Source organism: Ranitomeya imitator, chromosome 1 (assembly GCF_032444005.1).
Source record: "Ranitomeya imitator isolate aRanImi1 chromosome 1, aRanImi1.pri, whole genome shotgun sequence".
Classification (NCBI taxonomy): domain Eukaryota; kingdom Metazoa; phylum Chordata; class Amphibia; order Anura; family Dendrobatidae; genus Ranitomeya; species Ranitomeya imitator.
This window is the reverse complement of record NC_091282.1, coordinates 307,467,131-307,491,548: the sequence shown is the minus strand read 5'-3', so window position 1 is coordinate 307,491,548 and position 24,418 is coordinate 307,467,131. Positions and strand designations below refer to the sequence as shown.

The following is a 24,418-nucleotide window of genomic DNA, read 5'->3' as shown; positions in this document are numbered from 1 at the left end:
GACACAGTCTAAGCTGGACAAGAGAAAAACAAAAGAATAGCACAGAATATAAGCACACAGCTTGTGTGCCACAGAAAAAGAAACAGACACTTATCTTTGCTGAATTGGCAGCTAAGCAGGAGAAGCCAGAAAGTGATCCAACACTTCACAAGAAACATTGACAACTGGCAAGGACTAATGAATCCTGCACACCTAAATATCCCAGTCAGAACTGCAATCAGCAGATACACCAGGCCAGGACCGCGAGTCAGAGACAACTGCATTCCCACCTACAACCACCGGAGGGAACCCAAGAGCAGAATTCACAACACACTCCCCCTTCATCATGTGCAGCCCCACTCCCCCTTCATCATGTGCAGTCCCCCATACTCCCCCCACTTTGTTATGTGCAATCCCCTTACCCCCACGTCATCATGTACAGCCCTAATCCCCCACTTCATCATGTGCAGTCTCCTTTAGCCCCCAAACTCCATCATGTGCAGCCCCACTTACCCCCACTACATCATGTGCAGTCTCCTTTAACCCCCAAACTCCATCATGTGCAGCCCTAGCACCTGGCCCAGCGGCAGCCTGCACTCTGCAGGATTGAGCATGTCCCTGGGAGTAGCAGAGCCAGAGAGCATCTGCAATGCTGGAGCGTGCGCCTCAATGACTGCAGTGACGCTCAGCTGCCGCTAGAGGCGCTCACACTACACGAAGCCTCCGCACACAGCTGATCGCGCAATCCTCCCAAGCCAATGAGCAGCGAGCCGAAAACAGGTGCTGGTGACGTCACGGCTGCGCACGCATTGCCAGGCTCTTGCAGTGATGGGTGCGGGGGAGCGCAGCGCTGTAGGGACCGGAGAGCGCAGCGCAGCCCGAGGCCTGCGGGGCCGGACACCTTCTTACTGAACCCCGGGTGTGGGGGGAGGGGCCGGGAGATCACACAGGAGGGCACCGGGCAGTGTTGGCATACGCTGGGTGTGGTAGTAGGAAGTACCGAGTGCCAGCGGCGGGGTCCTGTCCCTGGGCAGTGTCTGGGCCCCGCTTGGGGTGTAGGCGCTGAGCCCACGCAATGCTCTAGTGCGGGGATGCGAGCGCCGCCCGGCAGTACCCCGGCATTGCCTCGCGCACGGTGAGACCCGCTGCCCGGCACCGAAGATCCGGGAGGCTGCGCCCACTGCTCCCAGCTTCAGCACCAGCCGCCCGGACAGCGCCCTATGGAGCTCCCTGTCAGCCGCCGTTCTACGTCCTCCCCAGAGCGGCCTGACCAGCCGGAGCCGGGGCTGCTGGAGCTGGACGAGGAGCTAGTGCTAATGGCCGCGGAAGGCGACCCGGAGGACGAGGGCTCCGGGGACGGGGAGGACCCGGCTCTGATCTCCGTCATTCGGCAGAAGGAGCGGGATCTGCTGCTGGCGGCCCGGCTGGGGAAAGCCCTGCTGGAGAGGAACCAGGACATGAGCCGGCGCTATGAGGACATGCAGAGGGAGCTGACGGAGAAGCTGGAGGTCAGGGCTGCCCGCCTGTGTGTGGAGGGGGTGTGCTGGGGGGATAGGCTGTGTGTGTAGTGGGGGGTAGGCTGTGGGGGATAGGCTGTGTGTACTGGGGTAGGCTGGGGGGATAGTGTGTGTAGTGGGGGATAGGCTGTGTGTACTGGGGTAGGCTGGGGGGATAGTGTGTGTAGTGGGGGATAGGCTGTGTGTACTGGGGTAGGCTGGGGGGATAGTGTGTGTAGTGGGGGATAGGCTGTGTGTACTGGGGTAGGCTGGGGGGATAGTGTGTGTAGTGGGGGATAGGCTGTGTGTACTGGGGGTAGGCTGGGGGGATAGTGTATGTAGTGGGGGATAGGCTGTGTGTACTGGGGGTAGGCTGGGGGGATAGTGTGTGTAGTGGGGGATAGGCTGTGTGTACTGGGGTAGGCTGGGGGGATAGTGTGTGTAGTGGGGGATAGGCTGTGTGTACTGGGGTAGGCTGGGGGGATAGTGTGTGTAGTGGGGGATAGGCTGTGTGTACTGGGGGTAGGCTGGGGGGATAGTGTGTGTAGTGGGGGATAGGCTGTGTGTACTGGGGGTAGGCTGGGGGGATAGTGTGTGTAGTGGGGGATAGGCTGTGTGTACTGGGGGTAGGCTGGGGGGATAGTGTGTGTAGTGGGGGATAGGCTGTGTGTACTGGGGGTAGGCTGGGGGGATAGTGTGTGTAGTGGGGGATAGGCTGTGTGTACTGGGGGTAGGCTGGGGGGATAGTGTGTGTAGTGGGGGATAGGCTGTGTGTACTGGGGGTAGGCTGGGGGGATAGTGTGTGTAGTGGGGGATAGGCTGTGTGTACTGGGGGTAGGCTGGGGGGATAGTGTGTGTAGTGGGGGATAGGCTGTGTGTACTGGGGGTAGGCTGGGGGGATAGTGTGTGTAGTGGGGGATAGGCTGTGTGTACTGGGGGTAGGCTGGGGGGATAGTGTGTGTAGTGGGGGATAGGCTGTGTGTACTGGGGGTAGGCTGGGGGGATAGTGTGTGTAGTGGGGGATAGGCTGTGTGTACTGGGGGTAGGCTGGGGGGATAGTGTGTGTAGTGGGGGATAGGCTGTGTGTACTGGGGGTAGGCTGGGGGGATAGTGTGTGTAGTGGGGGATAGGCTGTGTGTACTGGGGGTAGGCTGGGGGGATAGTGTGTGTAGTGGGGGATAGGCTGTGTGTACTGGGGGTAGGCTGGGGGGATAGTGTGTGTAGTGGGGGATAGGCTGTGTGTACTGGGGGTAGGCTGGGGGGATAGTGTGTGTAGTGGGGGATAGGCTGTGTGTACTGGGGGTAGGCTGGGGGGATAGTGTGTGTAGTGGGGGATAGGCTGTGTGTACTGGGGGTAGGCTGGGGGGATAGTGTGTGTAGTGGGGGATAGGCTGTGTGTACTGGGGGTAGGCTGGGGGGATAGTGTGTGTAGTGGGGGATAGGCTGTGTGTACTGGGGGTAGGCTGGGGGGATAGTGTGTGTAGTGGGGGATAGGCTGTGTGTACTGGGGGTAGGCTGGGGGGATAGTGTGTGTAGTGGGGGATAGGCTGTGTGTACTGGGGGTAGGCTGGGGGGATAGTGTGTGTAGTGGGGGATAGGCTGTGTGTACTGGGGGTAGGCTGGGGGGATAGTGTGTGTAGTGGGGGATAGGCTGTGTGTACTGGGGGTAGGCTGGGGGGATAGTGTGTGTAGTGGGGGATAGGCTGTGTGTACTGGGGGTAGGCTGGGGGGATAGTGTGTGTAGTGGGGGATAGGCTGTGTGTACTGGGGGTAGGCTGGGGGGATAGTGTGTGTAGTGGGGGATAGGCTGTGTGTACTGGGGGTAGGCTGGGGGGATAGTGTGTGTAGTGGGGGATAGGCTGTGTGTACTGGGGGTAGGCTGGGGGGATAGTGTGTGTAGTGGGGGATAGGCTGTGTGTACTGGGGGTAGGCTGGGGGGATAGTGTGTGTAGTGGGGGATAGGCTGTGTGTACTGGGGGTAGGCTGGGGGGATAGTGTGTGTAGTGGGGGATAGGCTGTGTGTACTGGGGGTAGGCTGGGGGGATAGTGTGTGTAGTGGGGGATAGGCTGTGTGTACTGGGGGTAGGCTGGGGGGATAGTGTGTGTAGTGGGGGATAGGCTGTGTGTACTGGGGGTAGGCTGGGGGGATAGTGTGTGTAGTGGGGGATAGGCTGTGTGTACTGGGGGTAGGCTGGGGGGATAGTGTGTGTAGTGGGGGATAGGCTGTGTGTACTGGGGGTAGGCTGGGGGGATAGTGTGTGTAGTGGGGGATAGGCTGTGTGTACTGGGGGTAGGCTGGGGGGATAGTGTGTGTAGTGGGGGATAGGCTGTGTGTACTGGGGGTAGGCTGGGGGGATAGTGTGTGTAGTGGGGGATAGGCTGTGTGTACTGGGGGTAGGCTGGGGGGATAGTGTGTGTAGTGGGGGATAGGCTGTGTGTACTGGGGGTAGGCTGGGGGGATAGTGTGTGTAGTGGGGGATAGGCTGTGTGTACTGGGGGTAGGCTGGGGGGATAGTGTGTGTAGTGGGGGATAGGCTGTGTGTACTGGGGGTAGGCTGGGGGGATAGTGTGTGTAGTGGGGGATAGGCTGTGTGTACTGGGGGTAGGCTGGGGGGATAGTGTGTGTAGTGGGGGATAGGCTGTGTGTACTGGGGGTAGGCTGGGGGGATAGTGTGTGTAGTGGGGGATAGGCTGTGTGTACTGGGGGTAGGCTGGGGGGATAGTGTGTGTAGTGGGGGATAGGCTGTGTGTACTGGGGGTAGGCTGGGGGGATAGTGTGTGTAGTGGGGGATAGGCTGTGTGTACTGGGGGTAGGCTGGGGGGATAGTGTGTGTAGTGGGGGATAGGCTGTGTGTACTGGGGGTAGGCTGGGGGGATAGTGTGTGTAGTGGGGGATAGGCTGTGTGTACTGGGGGTAGGCTGGGGGGATAGTGTGTGTAGTGGGGGATAGGCTGTGTGTACTGGGGGTAGGCTGGGGGGATAGTGTGTGTAGTGGGGGATAGGCTGTGTGTACTGGGGGTAGGCTGGGGGGATAGTGTGTGTAGTGGGGGATAGGCTGTGTGTACTGGGGGTAGGCTGGGGGGATAGTGTGTGTAGTGGGGGATAGGCTGTGTGTACTGGGGGTAGGCTGGGGGGATAGTGTGTGTAGTGGGGGATAGGCTGTGTGTACTGGGGGTAGGCTGGGGGGATAGTGTGTGTAGTGGGGGATAGGCTGTGTGTACTGGGGGTAGGCTGGGGGGATAGTGTGTGTAGTGGGGGATAGGCTGTGTGTACTGGGGGTAGGCTGGGGGGATAGTGTGTGTAGTGGGGGATAGGCTGTGTGTACTGGGGGTAGGCTGGGGGGATAGTGTGTGTAGTGGGGGATAGGCTGTGTGTACTGGGGGTAGGCTGGGGGGATAGTGTGTGTAGTGGGGGATAGGCTGTGTGTACTGGGGGTAGGCTGGGGGGATAGTGTGTGTAGTGGGGGATAGGCTGTGTGTACTGGGGGTAGGCTGGGGGGATAGTGTGTGTAGTGGGGGATAGGCTGTGTGTACTGGGGGTAGGCTGGGGGGATAGTGTGTGTAGTGGGGGATAGGCTGTGTGTACTGGGGGTAGGCTGGGGGGATAGTGTGTGTAGTGGGGGATAGGCTGTGTGTACTGGGGGTAGGCTGGGGGGATAGTGTGTGTAGTGGGGGATAGGCTGTGTGTACTGGGGGTAGGCTGGGGGGATAGTGTGTGTAGTGGGGGATAGGCTGTGTGTACTGGGGGTAGGCTGGGGGGATAGTGTGTGTAGTGGGGGATAGGCTGTGTGTACTGGGGGTAGGCTGGGGGGATAGTGTGTGTAGTGGGGGATAGGCTGTGTGTACTGGGGGTAGGCTGGGGGGATAGTGTGTGTAGTGGGGGATAGGCTGTGTGTACTGGGGGTAGGCTGGGGGGATAGTGTGTGTAGTGGGGGATAGGCTGTGTGTACTGGGGGTAGGCTGGGGGGATAGTGTGTGTAGTGGGGGATAGGCTGTGTGTACTGGGGGTAGGCTGGGGGGATAGTGTGTGTAGTGGGGGATAGGCTGTGTGTACTGGGGGTAGGCTGGGGGGATAGTGTGTGTAGTGGGGGATAGGCTGTGTGTACTGGGGGTAGGCTGGGGGGATAGTGTGTGTAGTGGGGGATAGGCTGTGTGTACTGGGGGTAGGCTGGGGGGATAGTGTGTGTAGTGGGGGATAGGCTGTGTGTACTGGGGGTAGGCTGGGGGGATAGTGTGTGTAGTGGGGGATAGGCTGTGTGTACTGGGGGTAGGCTGGGGGGATAGTGTGTGTAGTGGGGGATAGGCTGTGTGTACTGGGGGTAGGCTGGGGGGATAGTGTGTGTAGTGGGGGATAGGCTGTGTGTACTGGGGGTAGGCTGGGGGGATAGTGTGTGTAGTGGGGGATAGGCTGTGTGTACTGGGGGTAGGCTGGGGGGATAGTGTGTGTAGTGGGGGATAGGCTGTGTGTACTGGGGGTAGGCTGGGGGGATAGTGTGTGTAGTGGGGGATAGGCTGTGTGTACTGGGGGTAGGCTGGGGGGATAGTGTGTGTAGTGGGGGATAGGCTGTGTGTACTGGGGGTAGGCTGGGGGGATAGTGTGTGTAGTGGGGGATAGGCTGTGTGTACTGGGGGTAGGCTGGGGGGATAGTGTGTGTAGTGGGGGATAGGCTGTGTGTACTGGGGGTAGGCTGGGGGGATAGTGTGTGTAGTGGGGGATAGGCTGTGTGTACTGGGGGTAGGCTGGGGGGATAGTGTGTGTAGTGGGGGATAGGCTGTGTGTACTGGGGGTAGGCTGGGGGGATAGTGTGTGTAGTGGGGGATAGGCTGTGTGTACTGGGGGTAGGCTGGGGGGATAGTGTGTGTAGTGGGGGATAGGCTGTGTGTACTGGGGGTAGGCTGGGGGGATAGTGTGTGTAGTGGGGGATAGGCTGTGTGTACTGGGGGTAGGCTGGGGGGATAGTGTGTGTAGTGGGGGATAGGCTGTGTGTACTGGGGGTAGGCTGGGGGGATAGTGTGTGTAGTGGGGGATAGGCTGTGTGTACTGGGGGTAGGCTGGGGGGATAGTGTGTGTAGTGGGGGATAGGCTGTGTGTACTGGGGGTAGGCTGGGGGGATAGTGTGTGTAGTGGGGGATAGGCTGTGTGTACTGGGGGTAGGCTGGGGGGATAGTGTGTGTAGTGGGGGATAGGCTGTGTGTACTGGGGGTAGGCTGGGGGGATAGTGTGTGTAGTGGGGGATAGGCTGTGTGTACTGGGGGTAGGCTGGGGGGATAGTGTGTGTAGTGGGGGATAGGCTGTGTGTACTGGGGGTAGGCTGGGGGGATAGTGTGTGTAGTGGGGGATAGGCTGTGTGTACTGGGGGTAGGCTGGGGGGATAGTGTGTGTAGTGGGGGATAGGCTGTGTGTACTGGGGGTAGGCTGGGGGGATAGTGTGTGTAGTGGGGGATAGGCTGTGTGTACTGGGGGTAGGCTGGGGGGATAGTGTGTGTAGTGGGGGATAGGCTGTGTGTACTGGGGGTAGGCTGGGGGGATAGTGTGTGTAGTGGGGGATAGGCTGTGTGTACTGGGGGTAGGCTGGGGGGATAGTGTGTGTAGTGGGGGATAGGCTGTGTGTACTGGGGGTAGGCTGGGGGGATAGTGTGTGTAGTGGGGGATAGGCTGTGTGTACTGGGGGTAGGCTGGGGGGATAGTGTGTGTAGTGGGGGATAGGCTGTGTGTACTGGGGGTAGGCTGGGGGGATAGTGTGTGTAGTGGGGGATAGGCTGTGTGTACTGGGGGTAGGCTGGGGGGATAGTGTGTGTAGTGGGGGATAGGCTGTGTGTACTGGGGGTAGGCTGGGGGGATAGTGTGTGTAGTGGGGGATAGGCTGTGTGTACTGGGGGTAGGCTGGGGGGATAGTGTGTGTAGTGGGGGATAGGCTGTGTGTACTGGGGGTAGGCTGGGGGGATAGTGTGTGTAGTGGGGGATAGGCTGTGTGTACTGGGGGTAGGCTGGGGGGATAGTGTGTGTAGTGGGGGATAGGCTGTGTGTACTGGGGGTAGGCTGGGGGGATAGTGTGTGTAGTGGGGGATAGGCTGTGTGTACTGGGGGTAGGCTGGGGGGATAGTGTGTGTAGTGGGGGATAGGCTGTGTGTACTGGGGGTAGGCTGGGGGGATAGTGTGTGTAGTGGGGGATAGGCTGTGTGTACTGGGGGTAGGCTGGGGGGATAGTGTGTGTAGTGGGGGATAGGCTGTGTGTACTGGGGGTAGGCTGGGGGGATAGTGTGTGTAGTGGGGGATAGGCTGTGTGTACTGGGGGTAGGCTGGGGGGATAGTGTGTGTAGTGGGGGATAGGCTGTGTGTACTGGGGGTAGGCTGGGGGGATAGTGTGTGTAGTGGGGGATAGGCTGTGTGTACTGGGGGTAGGCTGGGGGGATAGTGTGTGTAGTGGGGGATAGGCTGTGTGTACTGGGGGTAGGCTGGGGGGATAGTGTGTGTAGTGGGGGATAGGCTGTGTGTACTGGGGGTAGGCTGGGGGGATAGTGTGTGTAGTGGGGGATAGGCTGTGTGTACTGGGGGTAGGCTGGGGGGATAGTGTGTGTAGTGGGGGATAGGCTGTGTGTACTGGGGGTAGGCTGGGGGGATAGTGTGTGTAGTGGGGGATAGGCTGTGTGTACTGGGGGTAGGCTGGGGGGATAGTGTGTGTAGTGGGGGATAGGCTGTGTGTACTGGGGGTAGGCTGGGGGGATAGTGTGTGTAGTGGGGGATAGGCTGTGTGTACTGGGGGTAGGCTGGGGGGATAGTGTGTGTAGTGGGGGATAGGCTGTGTGTACTGGGGGTAGGCTGGGGGGATAGTGTGTGTAGTGGGGGATAGGCTGTGTGTACTGGGGGTAGGCTGGGGGGATAGTGTGTGTAGTGGGGGATAGGCTGTGTGTACTGGGGGTAGGCTGGGGGGATAGTGTGTGTAGTGGGGGATAGGCTGTGTGTACTGGGGGTAGGCTGGGGGGATAGTGTGTGTAGTGGGGGATAGGCTGTGTGTACTGGGGGTAGGCTGGGGGGATAGTGTGTGTAGTGGGGGATAGGCTGTGTGTACTGGGGGTAGGCTGGGGGGATAGTGTGTGTAGTGGGGGATAGGCTGTGTGTACTGGGGGTAGGCTGGGGGGATAGTGTGTGTAGTGGGGGATAGGCTGTGTGTACTGGGGGTAGGCTGGGGGGATAGTGTGTGTAGTGGGGGATAGGCTGTGTGTACTGGGGGTAGGCTGGGGGGATAGTGTGTGTAGTGGGGGATAGGCTGTGTGTACTGGGGGTAGGCTGGGGGGATAGTGTGTGTAGTGGGGGATAGGCTGTGTGTACTGGGGGTAGGCTGGGGGGATAGTGTGTGTAGTGGGGGATAGGCTGTGTGTACTGGGGGTAGGCTGGGGGGATAGTGTGTGTAGTGGGGGATAGGCTGTGTGTACTGGGGGTAGGCTGGGGGGATAGTGTGTGTAGTGGGGGATAGGCTGTGTGTACTGGGGGTAGGCTGGGGGGATAGTGTGTGTAGTGGGGGATAGGCTGTGTGTACTGGGGGTAGGCTGGGGGGATAGTGTGTGTAGTGGGGGATAGGCTGTGTGTACTGGGGGTAGGCTGGGGGGATAGTGTGTGTAGTGGGGGATAGGCTGTGTGTACTGGGGGTAGGCTGGGGGGATAGTGTGTGTAGTGGGGGATAGGCTGTGTGTACTGGGGGTAGGCTGGGGGGATAGTGTGTGTAGTGGGGGATAGGCTGTGTGTACTGGGGGTAGGCTGGGGGGATAGTGTGTGTAGTGGGGGATAGGCTGTGTGTACTGGGGGTAGGCTGGGGGGATAGTGTGTGTAGTGGGGGATAGGCTGTGTGTACTGGGGGTAGGCTGGGGGGATAGTGTGTGTAGTGGGGGATAGGCTGTGTGTACTGGGGGTAGGCTGGGGGGATAGTGTGTGTAGTGGGGGATAGGCTGTGTGTACTGGGGGTAGGCTGGGGGGATAGTGTGTGTAGTGGGGGATAGGCTGTGTGTACTGGGGGTAGGCTGGGGGGATAGTGTGTGTAGTGGGGGATAGGCTGTGTGTACTGGGGGTAGGCTGGGGGGATAGTGTGTGTAGTGGGGGATAGGCTGTGTGTACTGGGGGTAGGCTGGGGGGATAGTGTGTGTAGTGGGGGATAGGCTGTGTGTACTGGGGGTAGGCTGGGGGGATAGTGTGTGTAGTGGGGGATAGGCTGTGTGTACTGGGGGTAGGCTGGGGGGATAGTGTGTGTAGTGGGGGATAGGCTGTGTGTACTGGGGGTAGGCTGGGGGGATAGTGTGTGTAGTGGGGGATAGGCTGTGTGTACTGGGGGTAGGCTGGGGGGATAGTGTGTGTAGTGGGGGATAGGCTGTGTGTACTGGGGGTAGGCTGGGGGGATAGTGTGTGTAGTGGGGGATAGGCTGTGTGTACTGGGGGTAGGCTGGGGGGATAGTGTGTGTAGTGGGGGATAGGCTGTGTGTACTGGGGGTAGGCTGGGGGGATAGTGTGTGTAGTGGGGGATAGGCTGTGTGTACTGGGGGTAGGCTGGGGGGATAGTGTGTGTAGTGGGGGATAGGCTGTGTGTACTGGGGGTAGGCTGGGGGGATAGTGTGTGTAGTGGGGGATAGGCTGTGTGTACTGGGGGTAGGCTGGGGGGATAGTGTGTGTAGTGGGGGATAGGCTGTGTGTACTGGGGGTAGGCTGGGGGGATAGTGTGTGTAGTGGGGGATAGGCTGTGTGTACTGGGGGTAGGCTGGGGGGATAGTGTGTGTAGTGGGGGATAGGCTGTGTGTACTGGGGGTAGGCTGGGGGGATAGTGTGTGTAGTGGGGGATAGGCTGTGTGTACTGGGGGTAGGCTGGGGGGATAGTGTGTGTAGTGGGGGATAGGCTGTGTGTACTGGGGGTAGGCTGGGGGGATAGTGTGTGTAGTGGGGGATAGGCTGTGTGTACTGGGGGTAGGCTGGGGGGATAGTGTGTGTAGTGGGGGATAGGCTGTGTGTACTGGGGGTAGGCTGGGGGGATAGTGTGTGTAGTGGGGGATAGGCTGTGTGTACTGGGGGTAGGCTGGGGGGATAGTGTGTGTAGTGGGGGATAGGCTGTGTGTACTGGGGGTAGGCTGGGGGGATAGTGTGTGTAGTGGGGGATAGGCTGTGTGTACTGGGGGTAGGCTGGGGGGATAGTGTGTGTAGTGGGGGATAGGCTGTGTGTACTGGGGGTAGGCTGGGGGGATAGTGTGTGTAGTGGGGGATAGGCTGTGTGTACTGGGGGTAGGCTGGGGGGATAGTGTGTGTAGTGGGGGATAGGCTGTGTGTACTGGGGGTAGGCTGGGGGGATAGTGTGTGTAGTGGGGGATAGGCTGTGTGTACTGGGGGTAGGCTGGGGGGATAGTGTGTGTAGTGGGGGATAGGCTGTGTGTACTGGGGGTAGGCTGGGGGGATAGTGTGTGTAGTGGGGGATAGGCTGTGTGTACTGGGGGTAGGCTGGGGGGATAGTGTGTGTAGTGGGGGATAGGCTGTGTGTACTGGGGGTAGGCTGGGGGGATAGTGTGTGTAGTGGGGGATAGGCTGTGTGTACTGGGGGTAGGCTGGGGGGATAGTGTGTGTAGTGGGGGATAGGCTGTGTGTACTGGGGGTAGGCTGGGGGGATAGTGTGTGTAGTGGGGGATAGGCTGTGTGTACTGGGGGTAGGCTGGGGGGATAGTGTGTGTAGTGGGGGATAGGCTGTGTGTACTGGGGGTAGGCTGGGGGGATAGTGTGTGTAGTGGGGGATAGGCTGTGTGTACTGGGGGTAGGCTGGGGGGATAGTGTGTGTAGTGGGGGATAGGCTGTGTGTACTGGGGGTAGGCTGGGGGGATAGTGTGTGTAGTGGGGGATAGGCTGTGTGTACTGGGGGTAGGCTGGGGGGATAGTGTGTGTAGTGGGGGATAGGCTGTGTGTACTGGGGGTAGGCTGGGGGGATAGTGTGTGTAGTGGGGGATAGGCTGTGTGTACTGGGGGTAGGCTGGGGGGATAGTGTGTGTAGTGGGGGATAGGCTGTGTGTACTGGGGGTAGGCTGGGGGGATAGTGTGTGTAGTGGGGGATAGGCTGTGTGTACTGGGGGTAGGCTGGGGGGATAGTGTGTGTAGTGGGGGATAGGCTGTGTGTACTGGGGGTAGGCTGGGGGGATAGTGTGTGTAGTGGGGGATAGGCTGTGTGTACTGGGGGTAGGCTGGGGGGATAGTGTGTGTAGTGGGGGTAGGCTGGGGGGATAGTGTGTGTAGTGGGGGATAGGCTGTGTGTACTGGGGGTAGGCTGGGGGGATAGTGTGTGTAGTGGGAGATAGGCTGTGTGTACTGGGGGTAGGCTGTGGGGATAGTGTGTGTGGTGGGGGGATAGGCTGTGTGTGTAGTGGGAGGATAGTGTGTGTGTAGTGGGGGATAGGTTGTGTGTACTGGGGTAGGCTGTGAGGATAGTATGTGTGTAGTGGGAGGATAGTGTATGTGTAGTGTGGGGATAGGCTGTGTATAGTGGGAATAGGATGTGTGTAGTGGGGATAGGCGTTGTGTAGTGGGGATAGGCGTGTAGTGGGAATAGGCTGTGTGTAGTGGGGATAGGCTGTGTGTAGTGGGGATAGGCTGTGTGTAGTGGGGATAGGCTGTGTCTGTGTGTAGTTGGGGGATAGGGTGTGTATGGAAGGGGTGTGCTGTGTGTTGTGGTGGGTAGGCTGTGTATGTGTAGTGGGGGGATAGGCTGAATATAGAAGGTGTGTACTGCATGGGTGGTGAGGACATGTAGAATTATTAGTGAATGTGTCATCCATGTGCTCATGTAATGTATTGTGTGTTTAGTGCGTGTATTCTTGTTTGGTGTAAACTACATTTATAATTTGAACCGATGTGCGGTGTGTATATGTCCCATATGTGTCACATCTCTGCCTGTGTAACAGTACATACTGTATAAGTTGTATTTGATGTGGACTATGGTTGTACTGTCTGGAGACATTGTGTGTCGGGTATGTACGTGTGCTGTGTGCGGTGAGTACACACTATAAGGTGCGATACTTGTCTGTACTACAGTATATGAGGATGAGGTGTAGCCTGCTCATGTGTTGGGGGTATATTGACCGCATATCTGCACCACACTTATTAGCTCAGGTCACACAGCTTCTGTATAGCGTCAGATTGCCTTAAATCATTGCACAAGACCCGCCGACAGTTCCCGCTCCCGGCACTTGGGTATATGTGGGTCCCATTGCTACTGCGCTGAGATAAATACTTTTAATGTACACTCTATGCCCCTCATTCCTTAAAGGGAATCGGTCACCCCAAAAATCGTATATGAGATAAGGCAACCGCCATCAGGGGTTTATCTACAGCATTCTGTAATGCTGTAGATAAGCCCCCGATGTAACCTGAAAGGTAAGAAAAAGAGGTTATATTATACTCAGCCAGGGGGTGGTCCCGGTTTGTTTAAGGTCCGATGGGCGTCGCGGTCCGGGTCCAGCGCCTCCTATCTTATGATGACATCCTCTTCTTGTCTTCATTCTGCGGCTCCGGCGCAGGCGTACTGATTTGCCCTGTTGAGGGCAGAGCAAAGTACTGCAGTGCGTAGGCGCCGGGAAAGGTCAGAGAGGCCCAGCGCCTGCGCACTGCAATACTTTGCTCTTCTCTCAACAGGGAGATAAAATACGCCTGCGCGAGAACCGGAGCATGAAGATGAGAGGACGTCATTGTATGAAGATGGGAGGCCTTGGACCGGACCGCAATGCCTATCGGACCCGAAATGAACCGGAACCGCCCCTGGGCGAGTATAATATAACCTGTTTTTCTTACCTTTCAGGTTACATCGGGGGCTTATCTACAGCATTACAGAATGCATTACAGAATGCTGTAGATAAGCCCCTGATGGCGGTGGCCTTAGCTCATATACGATTTTTAGGGTGACAGATTCCCTTTATTGGGGTCTTCCTGGATTCATAAAACTGTAACCAAGAGCAGGGGATAGGTTAGTCCACACTCGTCTCTTCATTCCCTTCCTTCTTCAGTGTGCACTTATATCGTAGGTAATAGTGTCATAACCAAAAACTGCGCGGTATGTAACCGATTCCATCCATTGCAGCCGGCCTGAGCGTGGAGCTGCAGAATGTGGGCTGCCATGTTTGCGGACAGGACGCTGTGACACCCCACCCGGTTATGTAGGAGGCCGTTCACTTCATAGAAGGAGGAAATGACCACTCGCTGTGCATTACCCTTCTCATGCCCTGGAGTGCCGCTAGTAGTTCTTAATGAGAACACTCAGTAATTAATAAAGCAGGTGCTTCCACCTCGCACGCCGTGTGCAGCCTTACATGTAAGAGTAGAGACGATACGCCCCTCATTCATTCTGGCTTGGGGTTGCCAGTCGTGCCGCAGGTCTCTGAAATGCAAAACATTAAGTGGGTCACATTAGTAGATTCAGTCAAGTTCAGAGCTAGTTAACAAGTTTGTGCTCCATCCAAAAACAACTGGTGTGGAAAGAATTGGCTGAAGGAATGCGCCTGAGCCTTTCGCTCCTCTTTCTTTGCCCAGAATTAGTGGCCGCAATTATATATGGAGACAATAAAGCAAACTGAGCAAAATACAAAATATAATATAGATGGTCCATTCACACAAGAGCAGCTTTGTGTGTCCGACGCTCCAAGAATCCAATTTTATCAGGGAGAATCTCTGAACGTCTCATTTTCACTAGAGGGGGACACTGCAGGGTGAGTACAGTATAACATACAGTCATCCAAAAAAATGGTTACATAGTTAAACAGGGTCCGCCAGACCCCTTGATCAGTCCATATGTATAAATGGGAGTCACCGAGACAAGTCCTTTATAATAACAAAGATTAAAGGGCCCGCCAACTTTTTTTTTTTTTTTTACTTCAATGCACATATTTGGGGCTAAAAAATCATTCTTGCAATTGGGTCTTATTTAACATTTTGCACCATTTGGCTTTTATAAGTTCTTTGTTTCCTTGCACACTCAACTTTGTTGTGGTCTGCGGTCATAAATCAGCTGAGAAGAACTAAAAAAAGACATAAAAGAGTTACAAACTCTGCTGTGTGACTACCAGGAACTCGCCGAGAGATTCTCAGTGGACTCATTCTGCAGCCAGTAATAGTGAAATACAGAAGCCTTATAAGGCAAATTGTGCAAAAGTTTGAATTAAACCAAATTGCAAAGAAATGATTTTTAGCCCAAAATGTATGCATTTAAAACAAGGAAATTGTCGTACCCCCTCTTCCCCTGGAGGTGGAGATCCCTTTTATTACACGCTGAAAATACTGAAAAGTTGGCCTGTAACGCTGATTGTAATGTGTGTCTATCCTCAGCATCTGGAGCAAGAAAAACACGAACTGAAAAGGAGATTTGAGAATCGGGAAGGGGAATGGGAAGGGAGAGTGTCCGAGCTGGAGAGCGATGTGAAGCAGCTCCAAGAAGAGCTGGAGAAGCAGCAGGTGCACTTGAGGGAGGCCGACCGGGAGAAATCCTCAGCCGTCCAAGAACTGTCAGAACAGAACCAAAGACTTTTGGAACAACTTAATAGGGTAAGTGTCATCGTCATTCATTGACACCTCATAGAAGTTGTGAATGTGATTTTTTTTTTTTTACACCTCCCTCCTCCATTTACTTTTAATTAATAATGAGGTTGTCAGGTATTCCTTTATTACTGGATAAAATGGCAAAACTTGCTACATTATTATAATTTTAATTATTTTTATTTTAAAGTCTGATATTATACTTTGCCTCACTGAAGAGCTACTAGAAATGCACACATCCTCTCCAAAAGGCAAAGCTCTCCTAGAAACCTTTTACCCCATGCTCTGAACCAGAAGAGGGGTAGAATCTATCTTTCTCTTGGCCTGTATACAGGCTGCTACTCACGCAGCAATAAGGAGCCAGACATTGAACAAATATGTATAGCGATCACACAGTGAAACATTCTTCAATACTTGCCAGCCAGAAGCGTGGGCAATAAAGGTGTATAAATGCAATAGAATGGAAGTGACGTGTGTGCACATGTGCTTCCCATCCCTAATGATTCCTGGCACTCCAGGGTCACCACTCCTAGCTTTGATCCACCATTGGGCACCATCAGGCTATGTGCACACGCTGCGGATTGGTGTGCGGGTTTTTCCGCACCGATTTTGCAAAATCTGCAGGTAAACCGCACTGCGGATTACCCGCGAATTTACTGCGGTTTTTGTGTGGATTTCACCTGCGGTTTTACACCTGCGGATTCCTATTATGGAGTGGGTGTAAAATGCTGCGGAATCCGCACAAAGAATTGACATGCTGCGGAATAAACAAGGCAGCGTTTCTGCACGGTTTTCTCTGCAGCATGTGCACTGCGGATTTTGTTTTCCGTAGGTTTACATGGTACTGTACACCTCATGGAAAACAGCTGCAGATCCGCAGCATCAAATCCTCCTGCGGATCCGCAGCAAAATCCGCAATATGTGCACATAGCCTTAAGTCCCAGGAGTACACCAGTGTATGGATCCATCCGTCACTCCGCTGGCCTCCTCCAGAGCACGAAGCGTTCACCCTCCCGAGATTATGGTCCCCTTTCATTGTGACCTGTTATTGGCTGCAGTGTTAAGGTGACTGGAAAGAAACATTTTAGAATGAGCCTTTGATGAATATCTGTTCTAGCCTCATGGACACTGCAGGCAATCAGAGGCCTCAATTGTGAGGTGAAGGAAGAACAGGACGTCATTCCTTCTTGTGTTGGCGGAGACCACCAGTAATGCCAGTACTGGAGCTGCAGACATTAGAGACATTGCTATTTCTTATTTTATCATTATAACTATCCCTGCCATATTACCCCTCACCTCTCACGCACACTTTACAGGGAATCTGTCAGTAGGTTTTTTTCTACCTAATCTGAGAGACAGAGACCCTGAATCTAGTGGCAGTTTTTATACATCATTGTTTTATCATCAGGAGATGATCACTAGTGTACTAGTAAACGTACTGCCCGCTGCATAATTCAACCACGCCTCCACCATTGATTGGCAGGTTTTTGCCTACGCACAGTGTACACAGAAAGCTGCCAATCATTGGTGTGGGCGGGATTATACAGAGCTCAGCATTCAGAGAACTGCTAGATCTGCAACAGAGAAACCAGTTTTTTCTCAAAACTGCAGCAACCAGTAAAGAAGTGCAAAACGAAGAGGACAAGGAGTACAAAAATCCGTTTAAAAATTACCAAAATATTTTAGATATCATCACAATCAATAATAATTACACAAGTATATGGACAAAAGGATTTAAAGATGAAAGACTTGAACAATGGAAAGTCTGAGGTAACCACAGATTGTGTACAGACTGGTAAGTGACATTCCTATAAAAATTATATCTCAAGGCTTCATTTTGTAGCAGTCCTAACTGAATATGTGTGGCAGCACATAAAGTTGTATATACAGGCATAATGCCATTACTTCAACAAGAATGATCAGTGCAACAAGAATGATCTTTACCCATACAAGTCAATGTGAACCAACAGATAATGCAGCCCCAACGCGCGTTTCGCGTGGGCTTCGTCAGGGACTGTGGTTATCTCAGACTTACCATTGTTAGTGTGACCAGTGTGATAGCTTTTGTTCTGATATATTTATTTAAACCAGTAAAGAAGGGATTGTATTGCTGGAATCATGTTCTCGGCCCCTACATCATGCTGCATTTAGATGCGGTAGCAAAACCCTCCTGACAGACCCTCTTTAAAATTTTCAATACAACAAGTTACGTATGTGAAAAAAGAAAACGAGATGAAATCATTAGATATTAAATCAAAAATGACATAGCTAAATATAGATGTAAGCTGTAAATTGTAATAAGAGGTAAAATGATAGTTTCATTTTCCAAGTACCGTATGTATTGTATTACGTTATATGGTATTTTCCAAAATCTGCTATACTCGCCTGCTGTCTGTGCAGTCAGCCATTTGTCTGTGAGTAAGTCGTAATCACGTCTTTGACACTAGGTCGCTATTACACGTCATTGTAGGACAGATTTCTTTTTCGGAGAATGCTAACAGTGTAAGGGTACCTTCACATTTAGCGACGCTGCAGCGATATAGACAACGATGCCGATCGCTGCAGCGTCGCTGTTTAGGTCGTTGTGTGGTCGCTGGAGAGCTGTCACACAGACAGCTCTCCAGCGACCAACGATGTCGAAGTCCCCGGGTAACCAGGGTAAACATCGGGTTACTAAGCGCAGGGCCGCGCTTAGTAACCCGATGTTTACCCTGGTTACCGTTGTAAAAGTTAAAAAAAAAAAAACAGTACATACTTACATTCCAGTGTCTGTCTCCCTGCGTTCGCTTCCCTGCACTGTGTCAGCGCCGGCCGGCCGTAAAGCAGAGCACAGCGGTGACGTCACCGCTGTGCTCTGCTTTACGGCCGGCCGGCGCTGACACAGTGCAGGGAAGCTGACGCCGGGGGACAGACACCGGAATGTAAGTATGTACTGTTTGTTTTTTTTAACTTTTACAACGCTAACCAGGGTAAACATCGGGTTACTAAGCGCGGCCTTGCGCTTAGTAACCCGATGTTTACCCTGGTTACCAGTGAACACATCGCTGGATCGGCGTCACACACGCCGATTCAGCGATGACAGCGGGTGATCAGCGACCAAATAAAGGTCCTGATCATTCCCCGACGACCAACGATCTCCCAGCAGAGACCTGATCGTTGGTCGCTGTCATGCATAACGATTTCGTTAACGATATCGTTGCTACGTCACAAAAAGCAACGATATCGTTAACGAAATCGTTATGTATGAAGGTACCTTAAGACAGCTTCTGCAATTGCATCTACACATCTAGGAAATGAGATGAGCAGTCTGTACAGAGAGTGACCGGTCTCCTGTATTGTCTGGAGACTGTCTATAGAGGGAATCTGCGCTCTCCCTGATCTAAGGCAGCAGTCTAATAGGATCTCCTGTGTGGCCATGATGGTTATGGATTAATCTACACTCAGAGGTATGATCACAACCCCTTGTGGCATAGTCTGTTTTTTAATAAATTCACTATAATAAGATATATTCAATGTCGCAGTGTACTCGGATCTAACCAAGCATAGCATATTGTTATAGTACAGACTATACAGACAGGTAGAAGCAAGGGTGATCTGCCTCTTCCTTTTGCAGTTAATTCACTATCTACGTAATGTGAAGATATGATTGTTTCCAAGGCGAGGGCGTTCTCAAATTAACATATTTCCAAAAAAGTCAAATCCAAAAGAAGATGCAAGGCAGCAGTCACAGAGAAAATATTCTTCTTGTTTATTGCGTTACATAAAAAGGAGAAGGGTATGGCAGACGCACAGGACACCCACCTTTCCATGTCACTTGATGCTTCCTCTTTCCCTAATCCAAAATTGTCTTTATTAAACCAGACTATATCTGAAAGGATCAACTGATCATCAAGGATCACACAAGCGGTTTTCTTTTTTTTTGGTTGACATACTGCATACATCGGAAGCTTATACTCTAAACGTATCTCATTCATGAAAAAGATATTCTTTTTGACATATCCGTTGGGCCCATATGCTAAAGTATTCTTCATGCGGCACATTTTTGAACAATAGAAGTCAATGGGTGAAAGATGCCACAGTGAGCGATGGCACACGCTGCAGTGTTCAGTCAACGGTATACATCAGGGAATACTGCTGACACATATGTCACACAAAGGGAAATGAGATGTAGCTGAGAATGTCCAGGAACTGCTCTCCCAGACAGAAACTCCCTATGGAGCCGACTTATCCACCCACAGAAGAGTACCACTTCAAATATCTTCTCTATTGGCCCCTTCCCCAGTAAATGGTGTAAGGAATCAGAATGAGAAGGTGTCATCTTGTCCTGAAAGTAGACTATTTTAGACTAGCTAAACTTTTTTTTAATTTTGTCCAGCTTGTAATGTTATGAAACTTTGCAAGACACTTTGTAGGGGGATTCTTCTTTATTCCTGTAAAATTCAATCTAAGTGGTCACCAAATCCCTACTTTCAGCTGCATTGGTATAAGAACATACTAATTTTTAGTACAGATATTGGCAGTGAGAGGGTCATCACCTATGTCCACCTTTGAGTGTTGTGCTTAGGGCTCGCCCACACGAACGTTGATTCTCATTCGAGAGAATCGGATAAATTATGTAAATAGCACTTGGCTCAAACTCTGATCAGAGTGTCAGTTTAGTGTCACCCAGTTCTCTTGGATGAGAGAATCTTAGCACAGGTGAGGAGAAGATGCAGTACAAACTTCTCCATTCTGTGAGTCGGACTGCACTTGGATGTCTTCCGAGTGCAATCTGACGTTTTCCATGCACCCATAGACTTGAATGGGTGAGTGCAGTCCGATTTGGGGAGACTTTCACAGCATGCGAATCAACATGAGGAATAGAACGCTGATCTGCACTGTCCCATAGGATAATATTGGTTCAAGTGCTATCTAATAAAACATCAGATAGGACTCTTTTGATGTATAGGCTGGTGTGAGCGATCCCCTATTAGAACAGTCTCCTGCTGCAGGCATATCCCATAGAGTTTGTGCACTCAGCTAGCACTCTGCTCCTTCTACTGTCACATTGCCTGTGGCTGGTCTAAGCCATAGCACTATATCTTTACTTACCTGGAAGATAAATAATGGCTGCAATGTGTGTCAGTAAACGGTCCCTCACTGCTGAAACGAGGATACCGCGACAGAGAGGCATCAGAAGATTGTGACGTTAGCTGTGCTGATTTTCCTTGTTCTGGTGTTGCAAAGGTTAAGCTGTGCAGATATCACTTGTTCTTCTATTTTTCTCCTAGAGCTCATTGTGCTAAGTTATCACAGCTGTTCTGACTTTGCCACTCTCCTCTGGTATAAATGCTCACCTCTTAGCTGGAGTAGTTGCCAGTGGTAGCTTACTATAACCTGGTTTGGAGCGGAAGGAGTGAGCTGTGTGAAGAGAGATCTAGGAGTCGTCTCTGAAGATATCTGTTTGGAAGTTTGTATGAGTGTCTTCCTTTACCTTATCTCCTATTTAGTTTGTCTCATCTAATCGTTTCTCTTTCCTTTTATCCTCTGTTTCCCTTTTTGTCTTTGCGAATGACTAGTATTCCTGCTGCCTTATGCACTAGTCAGGGTCATTGTCAGGGTAAGACCGGGATAGGAATGTGACCGCCACAAACCCGTCTAGAGACACTAGGGAGCTTAGGGTTGTGCAGGGCAAATGTCAGCAATGCCCGCTTTTAATCTTTCCTTAGTGGCAAATCTCCCTTTTTCTTCAGTCTTGCTGTGCGCCTTTTTTCTTCTGGCAGAAAACCATAATGCAAGCAGTGAGTTTGCCTCCACATATCAGTGTAGGGAAGACATAATGAGAACAGGATGCTTGTGGAAGTAAGTGCAATGCCCCCATTACAGTATACCATACAGCAGGCAGTGAGGATCTGTCAATCCTGCTACAGGAGAGTGTTAACCCCTTAGTGACAGAGCCAATTTTTACAATTCTGACCACTGTCACTTTATAAGGTTACAGCTCTGGAATGCTTCAACGTATCCCGCTGATTCTGTGTTTTCGTGACATATTGTACTTCATGTTAGTGGTAACATTTCCGATATAACTTGCGTTTATTTATGAAAAAAATGGAAATTTGGCAAAAATTTTGAAAATTTAGCAATTTTCAAACTTTTAATTTTTGTACACTTAAATCAGAGAGTGGTGTCACACAAAATAGTTAATAAGCAGCAATTTTGGAAACATTTTTTTGTTTTGTTAGGACATTATAAATGTTAAGGTTAAAAGTTGACTCGCGATTTCTCATTTTTCCAACAAAATTTACAAAACCATATTTAGGGACCACCTCACGTTTGAAGTGAGTCGAGAGGGGGGGGATGTCAATATAGCATAAAATACCAAAAAGTGACACCATTCTAAAAACTGCACCCCCTCAAGGTGCGCAAAACCACATTCAAGAATTGTATTAACTCTTAAAGTGCTTCACGAGAACTAAAGCAATTTAGAAATTTACTTTGGAACAATTTTTTTTTTATTTTCACAAGGGTATTAGGAGAAAATGGACAACAAACTTAGTTGTACAATTTCTCCTGAGTATACCAATACCCCATTTGTGGGGGAAAGTCACTGTTTGGGTGCATGGCAAGGCTCAGAAGGGAGGGAGCATTGTTTGACTTTTTGAACGCTAAATTGGCTGGAATCAATGGCGGCGCCATGTCGCGTTTGGAGACCCCCTGATGTACCTAAATAGTGGAACCCCCGAATTCTAACTCCAACCCTTACCCCAACACACCCCTTAATCCCTATCCTAACCCCAACAAACCCCTAACTGTAATCCCAACCCTAACCATGACTCTAACCACAAACCTAACCCTAACACACCCCTAACCCTAACACTAATCCCAACCATAACAACAACCCTAGCCCAACCCTAACTTTAGCTCCAACCCAAACTTTAGCTCAACACTAACCCTAAATAAACACCTAGAGACAAAGGCACCACACATTAATGATATAAAAGATCACTTTATTAATAAAAAAAAGGACCACAACATGGTCATTAAAAAGCCAAAACAGGCAAAAAGTGAGACATAACAAACACAGAACAAAGGTAGACAAAAACCTGGTAGTAACTGCAGACCAATGTATATGCGCACTTGGTGTGACAATATAACTCCCATTACATAACAGGCATGTTATATATAGCGATAGGGCAAATATGGCATTGTTATAATTACTCCTAGGCAGTGCTATAGTCACTACTCACAAAATATATATATATATATATATATATATATATATATATATATATATATATATATATATATATATATAATAGTATTGGAGTAAAAATAACTCCACATATATTGCACACAGTTCTAAGCAAAACCAGCATACATTACAACGTTTAATAAATAGGGCTAAATAAGCCATGTACTTCCAGTATGCATAATGTCCGAAGACCGCCAAACCCTACATATACCCGCAAAAAATCATGTGTTTACCCGTGTAATGGAGAGAAACCAGGAGTCCACCACACTTTCCATGTATGAGAGGAACAGTTAACTGCTACCGTATATATGATAGGATGATGCTTCAAATATGGATAAATCTGTATGGATAAATTGTATTTCTAAAAAAAAAACCCTGTTTTATTCTTTATTATTGTTTTGCTCAACAAGGATTGAATGCCCTTAAGGGTCTTGTTAGAATTATTACTGACTGTATGAAACAATGACATAATGCGAACTATTAAGCAACAATTTTTTTGGGGTTGGTACCTATTCACACTAGTTTAGATGTACTGGTCCTTTATTTCTATTGAATAGCACTATCCCACCCTACCATAAATTCTGTTAATTATTAATGATTCCATCACATGCACTTATGCTTTTTTCCACATCCTCTGTGATGGTTTAGGCTAACTGCATATTTCTGTTGAAATCCAGGTTGTAGGATAATTGAGTTGCTTCCTCTCTCTATAAACTCACCATTAAACTGCTGGTACTCTTACCATCTGTAAAATAGCTTGTAGTCTGTCTGACACATTCCTTATGGACAAAGAAGAATTAGGTCACTATCACCAGATACCAGAGGTTCAATATTTGGGGAAGGTGGCACTGACTTGTATTTCTATGCACTAGATGCAGTGCTTCCTGACCCTGCTGCCTAGATCCTTTATAACAGGTAACATGCATGTTAAGTGTACCTTAAAGAGCTTGGATCAAAATAGGTAAAAATCATTATTTTTTTTATAAATACCTCTTTAGAGTTCATTTACATGCGCCAGATTTGTTGCAGAAATTTCTGTCACTAAAAACCAGTTCCATCCATTGGAACCGAGTTACTTTGTTGGCAAACACAGATTTAATTGAGAACTGTCCTTTCAACAAACTTCACATAAATCAACAGTACAAGCAAATATAAGATTAAATAATATCACTATGAAATATATAAACCATGTGTATGAATGACCATAGTCTATAAGGGGAGCTCCCAAATAACATGGGGAAATTGACAAAAGACCAAAAAATGGAGCCTATAAACCGCAACAAAGTATAAGGCCGGCTTCACACTTGCGAGTTTTACGGACGTAAGAGCGCAGAAACTACGTCCGTAAAACTCGCCAAAAATACGGCACAATTATTCTCTATGCCTCTGCTCCTATCTGCCGTATTTTACTGATCAGTATTATACGGCTTTCTACGGCCGTACAAAATCGCAGCATGCTGAGTTTGTCACCATACTGCGCAAGAAATACGCCAATGAAAGTCTATGGAAGCGTGAAAAATACGGATTACACACGGACAAGCAGTGTGACTTGCGAGAAATACGCAGCGCTGTTAGAGAGAAAAGCCGGCAATTCAGTGCGGTGTACAGTAAAATCACACTGACAGCTTACAGTAGAATAGGTAGAATAAATGTGTACACATAGAATAGGTATATATATATATATATATATGTCAGTGAGACACATATATGTATATATATTAATATTTTTTCCAGCGCTATACAGCTTGAAAGCCGGTAATTCAATTACCGGCTTTTTCCTTCTCCTTCCTAAAACCCGACATGATTTGAGACATGGTTTACATACAGTAAACCATGTCTTCTCTCCATTTTTTTTGCAGATTCCACACTACTAATGTCAGTAGAGTGTATCTGCAAAATTTGGCCGTTCTAGCTCTTAAAATAAAGGGTTAAATGGCGGAAAAAATTGGCGTGGGCTCCCGCGCAATTTTCTCCGCCAGAGTAGTAAAGCCAGTGACTGAGGGCAGATATTAATAGCCTGGAGAGGGTCCATGGTTATTGGCCCCCCCCTGGCTAAAAATATCTGCCCCCAGCCACCCCAGAAAAGGCACATCTGGAAGATGCGCCTATTCTGGCACTTGGCCACTCTCTTCCCATTCCCGTGTAGCGGTGGGATATGGGGTAATGAAGGGTTAAT

At 50.9% G+C, this 24,418-nt stretch overlaps 1 protein-coding gene across 1 annotated transcript in view; it reads left to right on the top strand.

Annotated features, from left to right (window-relative positions):
* The first annotated feature begins 787 nt into the window (after nt 1–787).
* The window catches only part of BICDL1 (BICD family like cargo adaptor 1), a 129,594-nt gene continuing 105,963 nt past the window's right edge, over nt 788–24,418 (top strand). The window contains exons 1-2 of the mRNA XM_069758376.1: nt 788–1,487; nt 14,805–15,020. Of these exons, the coding sequence (XP_069614477.1) occupies nt 1,200–1,487; nt 14,805–15,020 (504 nt within the window). The 5' untranslated portion in view covers nt 788–1,199. The remainder of the gene's footprint in view (nt 1,488–14,804; nt 15,021–24,418) is intronic.